We start from the raw sequence: 7,203 nt of genomic DNA, 5'->3' as shown, positions 1-7,203 counted from the left end.
GAGCAGAGGGGCAGAATCCCCTCCCTCGATGCTGGCCACGCTTCTCCTGATGCAGCCCAGGGTAGGGTTGGCTTCTGGGCTGCCAGCGCCCATGGCCGGCTCATGCCCAGTTTTTCGTCCCCCAGCACCCCCAGGTCCCTCTGGGCAGGGCTGCTCTCCATCCCCTCATCCCTGGATGGATCCCGGGGGTTACCCAGACCCAGGGGCAGGACCTTGCCCTTGGCCTTGTTGAAACTCATGAGGTTCCCATGACCCCACCTCTCCAGCTTGTCCAGGTCTCTCTGGATGACAGATGTCTCTGGATGTCAGACGTGATGCTTTCTGACCTCCCTGTGAAATGGGATCAGCTCTGAAAACCTCAGCTCCGCCAAACACCAAGATCTGAATTTCTAAGACTAGTTTTTCCCCTTTTCAGTCAACTCTGCTTTTTATTTTTTGTTATATTACAACACGCCCTAGCTACAGATATGTCAAAACCCCATGAAAGGCAGCAAGTTGAAATGGACTGGTTTGAGTTTTACGATGTCCCCGGGGACAGCGTCTCTTGAGATGAAGATGCATCTGGTTTGCTGTGAGGAAACGACTGAACGGGCTCCTGTCGGCCAGGGCTGCCCATCAGGTTTCCAAAAATGACGTAACGGCCGCGTCAGACATGCTCCATCACCGTGAAGTTGTGCCTTGGGCTTGGGGAGGGGGTGAGAGGGCTTGGGTTCCGCGTTGGGTGAGGTCTCCTGGTGCTGATGTCCCTTTCGTAGAATCATAGAATCGTCTAGGTTGGAAAAGACCTTTAAGATCATCAAGTCCAACCGTTTACCTAACCCTGCCATCCCACCACTAACCCATGTCCCTAAGCACCTCATCTGCCCTTTCTTTAAATCCCTCCAGGGATGGGGACTTGACCACCTCCCTGGGCAGCCCCTTCCAGAGCCTGACAGCCCTTTCTGTGAAGAAATTTTTCCTAATGTCCAACCTAAACCTGCCCTGTCGTAACTTCAGACCATTTCTTCTCGCAGGTGACCATGGAGTCCCCGCACCGCGAAGCTGAGCCTGGGCAACAGGAGCAGGAGCTGCGGCAGATCCTCAACAAGGACAAGAGCAAGCGAAGTAAGAGCCTCCGTGTGTCCCCTGGCACATGGCACCGGGCACTGCATCTCTGCCCGAGGGGCCGTGTCCCCAAAACCGTGGGACTCAGCTCACAGAGGGGCGTGAGATCAGAGTCGCTCTTAGAAGGGGGCTCCACAGGTCATTCTGCCCTGATCCACCAGACCAAGCTCTGCTTTCTCTTGGTCTAAACGTGTGTGATAGCATCCACGCCACTGAGCATCCCTGCCCTGGGCATCAAACCGAGCCGTGCTCTGTGCCTGCCTGGGGCTAAGCAAACGACTTCGTGTCCACGGGGAAGTGCGGTCCTTCTGAGCAGCAAGCAGCAATGCCAGCAAATTGCACTTCGCAGCTGGCAAGAGATTTTTTTGGCCCTGACCTGGCTGGTTGTTTGTCCTTCATGTCCTTCCCAGCGATGCCAACCAGGGCGTCACAAGAGATCTCACGATGCATCGTGCCCTTATGGCCACCGCAGCGGTGCCACCCGAGCTGACGGTGCTTGTGACTGCACTGGGCAGGGCATGAATTTGCTTCTTGAGCTTGTGAGCCCCAGGCTGGAGCACCCGTGGCAGTGGGGAGAGGTTTGTGGGTCCCCTCCCTATGGTGGGCAGCAAGGTCCCTGTCTGGCTGCGATCTCCCTGCGCCATCTAGTGCTGAGCACTGCAGGGAGCTTGCTTGGAGCTTTTGGGTGTGCAGAGCTCTGCATCACCACCCAAAAAACGCAGCTGCAGCCTGTGTCGGATGCGCTGCGCCCGCCGTGAGCCTCCTGTCCGCCTGCCCGTCCAGTCTGAGCTCCGTCGGGATGCTGATATTTCCCCTTCGCTCCCAGCTGGCTGTGGAGCGCGGGCTTCTCTGCCACGGTGCACAGGCTTGCTGGGGCTAATTGCAATGCGGAAAGCACGGTGCCTGCCCTTCCCATGCCATTCCTGAGCAAACAGCTCCTGCAAACGCAGCTCGGCGTGGCTGAGCGTGACAGCCTACGCACGGCACCTTTATGTAATCTGGGAGTTAATCACGTAAATTAATGAAGTAACTTGTGCTCGGAGGTGTGCCGAGTGCTGGCACAGTAGCGTGGAACATCCCCGTTGTAACCACGGAGCGTTCCTGCTGGAAGGGACGGGTGGGGATATGGCCTGGCGTGGGCAGGAGCATGGGAACGGGCCCTGGTCCGAGGAGGAGCCGCGTGGGAGGCTCGTGGCAGCGGGGGGCTGGCCATGGCAGTGTCCTGCAGCAGTCAGACCTCTGCAGGGGGGCGTTTCACCACCATGGTGTTGAACGTGGGTCGCCACTTTTTGTTTACCAGCTGGTTGTGGTAAGTCTCATGCTCTTCTGGAAGAGCGCAGCTCCATCCAGAGATTCGGGAGCCTGGGAGCTATCCTCTGGACTGTTTGGAGGTGCTTTCTTTTTGTTGCTGTCTCTCATGCAAGCTGTCCCTGTTTTGGGGGTGCAGAGTATGGCTGCGTGGGGGACTGAGGTGCAGGACAGGCCGAGCTGTATGCCATCACCTGGAAATTATTGGTGTAACGCAGGCTGAAAGACCCCCCTGGGCACGGTGTCTCTGGAGAGGCTTCAGAAGGATCCCGTGCACCCCTGGGAGTTTTGTCACTGCTGTACGAGCCACGCTGCGCTTTCACGCCCTCTTTATTCTGTGGGTGCCAGCTTATACCTGCTCTCTCCAGCGTGGATGAAGCAGGCAGATCCGCAGCTGAGACTCGCCGCTGGCCATGCTCTGCCTCTCGCCGGCCGCGCTCCCAATGCTCAATGAGGCGCTTGCAAAAAGATCAGGCTCCTGAGATGATGTGGAAGAGCTGAGGGTGAAACAGGGATGCTTCCCCGACCATCTGGGAAACGCCAGTTGCCCTAGCTGGCCTTTCTCTCCCTGAGCCACCCTTGCCCTCTGAACTGCACCAAGCATCTCCGTGGGGTTTTCTCAGTATCCGTGTGCTTGTAGGGGGTCTCCAGCCATCCTGGAATTACTTGCGGAGCCATGAGGCCATGCTCATGTCTGCAGGGATCCTTTGAAGTGCTCTGTGCTGGCTCTCAGCCCCCTGTGGTCACTGCTGGTCTTTCTGCAGGTGCTGTGGCCAGCACGGTGGTGAAGCAGAAGCTGGCTGAGGTCATCCTGAAGAAGCAGCAGGCAGCTTTGGAGAGGACCAGCAATCCCAACCCTTCAGCCATGCCGTACAGGTAAAAGAAGGGCATCCTCTGGCTTGCCCCGAGCAGGATGTCTGCTCAGGACTCAGAAATTTATCTTGGGCAAGGTCTTGGGCCGTTATCTTCTGCTTCCTGGTCTTTAGAGCTACTGTTGGGGTGAGGTAGCTTGGTCCTGTGTTAAATGCTTGCAGGAGGAGGATGAAGATCCCACATTGTTTTCCCGTGTTGGACTTTGATGGTTTGTTCCAGTCCTGGCCCAAAAGGCACTGTCAGACTTCTTATCTTTTGTTCCAAGACAAGGCAAACTGAGCAGCTGGATCCCTTCTTGTGGTGGTGGACAGGACAAGGCTGTCTGGCCACCGGGCAGAAGAGCTAGCACATGCCCAATGCCCATGGGCCACCCTTGTGTTGGAGGGCGTAGTGCGGGTGGCACGAGGCTGCCAACTGGGAAAGGTCTCTAACAAGGTGTCTTCTCCCCATAGGTCCCTGGAGCCTCTGGATCCGGAGGGCCCTTCCCCTCCTGTGCTCAGCACCTTCCTGTCTCCTGTCCCCAGCACTTCTCTTGACCCCCCAGAGCATTTTCCGCTGCGGAAGACAGGTAAGGCCTTGGCGATAGTGATAACCCTCACAGCCCGCCTGCAGGGAATGGCTGGAGCTGAGAAGCAGGGTGGTCTGGCCCCACAAAGCCAGTCCAGCTTCACCCCTACCAGCAGCGGAGCCGGGACTAACCCACCTTGTCTGCTCACAGCGTCTGAGCCCAATCTGAAGGTGCGTTGCAAGCCTAGGAAGTGCCTTGACCGACGCAAGAATCCCCTGACGCGGAAGGAGAGCGCTCCCCCCTCCCTGAAGAGGCGGCCGCCCGAGGCGATCGGTGAGGGCTTTGCCTGGACGGTGATACCTCGGGGGTTTGGAGAGACCTTGGGGCCAGGCTGGAGCAGCTACGGTCTGCCCAGGATCCTGTGCCGCATCTGCTCAGGCATCATGTCTCCAGGGCTCGGCACGTTATCAGTGCCCTCCTCGGGGCACAGCCCATGGAGGGAACTCTTTGCCATGATGCTGCGGGGATAGATGAGCCAGGAAAGGATGCTGCTGCAGCTGTACCCTGCTGCTTTTTGGGCCCAGGATGGACCTACGAAGCTGAAAGGGTCCAAGGCCCTGAACAGATGTGGCTGGTCAGGCTTCCCCGCTGGGGTTTAGTGCCTCCCGTGCTGGCAGGGCAGCTCTATCTCCACTGTGCCGTGCAGTCAAAGGGAGGTTTGGCCCTTGGGGGGTGGTGGGCAGCTCTTGGAGGGAGGGAGGGCTACGAAGGGCTGGGGCAGGGGTTGTGAAGCCCTTTTCTGGGTGCCTGTGTCCATCACCCCCATTTCTCTTCCATGTGCAGACTCCTCCCCCAGCAGTAGCAGCACGCCCGTGTCTGGCTGCAGCTCTCCCAACGACAGCCTCCCCGCCGAGCACGGAGCCCTCCCCGCTGCCTCCGGCATGGCCCACGAGGTGAGCTCCGACTGCCTCCCAACCAGAGCTCTTGCGGCTTGGGGCTTCCTGACCCCAGGGTTGGGTGCCCTGATCTCCCCCATCCATCCTAGGCTCAGGCAAAGGTATCATGCACCCCCAGGGACCCCAGCCCTGAATCCTGCTGCCCAGGAACTGCCCTTAGCCCTGCTCTCCCTGCACAGTGGGATCTTCTGTCTGGCCCAGCGCTGCTCCTGACACACTGCCCTCCTTGGCAGCGTGCATTTCGTGTCTCCTAGTGTATGTGCTCTCCCCACTGGGCTCTTTAACACCCCTGATCCTGGCCCGAGGTGTTCCTCCAGGCAGCTGGGGCTCAGCCACCTTCTTTTGCTGCCCTACGCCCAAGCTGCTTGCTCCACGCTGAGCTCTGTCGCTGCCAGAGCAGGAGACTAATGAATTGTGTTTGGTGCAGGCACCCCTGGCCCAGCGCCTGATGATGCAGGAGAGCTCACTGGCCCAGTTTGCCCTGCAGAGTGCAGCCTCCCTTCCGGCCATCACTCTGGGATTGCCAGCTACCGCTAGCACCAGGGTAGGTAGCCAGGTTCTAGGTAGCCCCCAGAACTGGGCAGAGGGTCCCTGCAGGGCAGGGGAAGCCCTTTCCTTTGGGCCTGGGGTCCCTGGGGTAATGCCAGGCGCTGCCTGTAGGCACGGTGGGAATATGCTGTCCCCTCCCGGTGCTGCGTCCCGGTGGGTTGCTAACCCAGTCCTCCTCCTCTCTGCAGGGAGAGGCAGATCGCCGCCCCCTCTCCAGCCTGGCACACCGGGTGCCCGTGCTGAACGGACCTGTCCTCACGGGCACGCACTCACCCATGTTCATACCAGCTGGCTTGGAGCAGCATGAGGCCGGGAGCTCCTTGTCCCCTCGGCTCCAGCCCGTCATCATCCTCGAGCCCTCGGTCACCCACACTCCGCTGGTGGCAGGTAGATGTTGAGCTTGGTGACGGGCCCTGGCAGGGCTCGGCGTGGAGCTTCGCTCAGGGCAGGCAGGTTTTTTGGGTTGCTGGGAAAGCCCAGTGGCCTTGATTTTTCCATTACTCTTCTGTGAGCTGGGGCCAAGGAAATGGAGGATGTTGACCCTGGTTCTGGCTAGCCAAGCAAGTCCTTGCCATGGATGAAACCTGAGTTCTGCGTGCACCATGGCCTCAACAACGCAGAGGGTGCCATGGCTTTGGCTTTTCCCTCCAGCTGCCCCTTGCCTGGCCCGAGCTGGACTGTTTTGGAGCTGCTCACCTTCTCTGCAGCCCAGAAACCTCCTTCCAAGGGGTCTTTCCTGCCTCTCCCTAGGCTCTTGGGCCAGCAGATTTCACTACAGACCTTATGTTGAGCAGGGCAGCTCAGACCTCTTGGCTGTGCCTCTGCCTTATTCCCCCCAGCCCCTCTAGGTAATCCACTCTAATTGTAGCAGGAGGAGAAGTGGCTTTTTTGTGCTGGGTCCTGGCTCCATCTTTCCCTGCCCTGTGATACCTGCAGTGAAGGAAGCTTCTCCCATTGAGGATGAAGCTGAAGGGGAACAGAGATGACCGAGGTCAGCCAGATCCTGTCCCCAGCCCCGCTGTGGGCTGTGATGCCAAAACAATAGGGACAGAACAAGGGGAACCATGAAGAGCAGCCCATCCATCCTAGCCTACCAGATACTGGGCTCCAGGGCTGGATCAGTGGCGTTTTTAGGGGTGTCTGGATTGCCGTTTGCCATGCCCAGCTCTGCAGGGTGTCATGTCTGCCCAATGGCCAATGCCACCCCTCACCTCTCCTTCATCTCCCCTGCAGTGCCAGGTCTGGGAACGGTCCCCTTCTCCTTCGCCCCCTCACTCATCTCGGCAGAGCGCCTGTCGCTCCCAGGCCACCATAAACCACTGGGCAGGACCCGCTCGGAGCCCCTGCCCCAGAACCCCAAGGCCATCCAGCAGCAACTGGTGTACCAGCAGCATCACACCCAGTTCCTAGAGAGACTCAAGCAGCAGACACATCTGGGCAAGGTAAGTCATGGAGGCCCAGCCCAGGCGTGTAGGAGGTAGTGGGAGGTAGATGCTAGAAGGGTGCGAGGTGGCAACATTACCTGCTGGGCAGTGGGTACCAGCCATCCAGGGCCAAGCCAGAGACAGGCACGTGAGATGCCACCTTGCCCAGACTCATAGCAGCAAGCTGAGGGTACCTGCTCAGCTTCTGCGGCTCCCACGTCCACCATGCTCCTGCCCTGAGATGCCCTGCTGCCCCTCGTCACTTTCTTCAGCCTGGCCTGTCCCCTTGCCACCTCTCTGTGGCCACCTCTCTGTGCTCATTCATGCCAATGGCATCCTGGCCTGCATCAGAAATAGTGTGACCAGCAGGAGTAGGGAAGTGATCGTGCCCCTGTACTTGGTGCTGGGGAGGCCGCACCTCGAATACTGTGTTCAGTTTTGGGGCCCCTCACTACAAGAAAGACGTTGCGTTGCTGGAACA

General features: G+C 59.0%; 1 protein-coding gene across 4 annotated transcripts in view; it reads left to right on the top strand.

Moving 5' to 3' along the window:
• HDAC7 (histone deacetylase 7) overlaps positions 1 to 7,203 on the top strand; it is a 53,078-nt gene that overhangs the window by 35,989 nt on the left and 9,886 nt on the right. For 3 of the 4 annotated variants that reach the window (XM_009646013.2, XM_035901430.1, XM_035901428.1), the window contains exons 3-10: positions 1,014 to 1,104; positions 3,177 to 3,288; positions 3,738 to 3,853; positions 4,004 to 4,126; positions 4,637 to 4,746; positions 5,177 to 5,293; positions 5,487 to 5,685; positions 6,532 to 6,740. In XM_009646013.2, the coding sequence (XP_009644308.1) occupies positions 1,014 to 1,104; positions 3,177 to 3,288; positions 3,738 to 3,853; positions 4,004 to 4,126; positions 4,637 to 4,746; positions 5,177 to 5,293; positions 5,487 to 5,685; positions 6,532 to 6,740 (1,077 nt within the window). The remainder of the gene's footprint in view (positions 1 to 1,013; positions 1,105 to 3,176; positions 3,289 to 3,737; positions 3,854 to 4,003; positions 4,127 to 4,636; positions 4,747 to 5,176; positions 5,294 to 5,486; positions 5,686 to 6,531; positions 6,741 to 7,203) is intronic. The other variant, XM_035901429.1, reaches the window with a different exon arrangement.

The sequence above is a fragment of the Egretta garzetta genome, unplaced genomic scaffold, assembly GCF_000687185.1.
Source record: "Egretta garzetta isolate BGI_Z169 unplaced genomic scaffold, ASM68718v1 scaffold799, whole genome shotgun sequence".
Classification (NCBI taxonomy): domain Eukaryota; kingdom Metazoa; phylum Chordata; class Aves; order Pelecaniformes; family Ardeidae; genus Egretta; species Egretta garzetta.
This window is presented reverse-complemented; position numbering and strand designations above follow the sequence as displayed.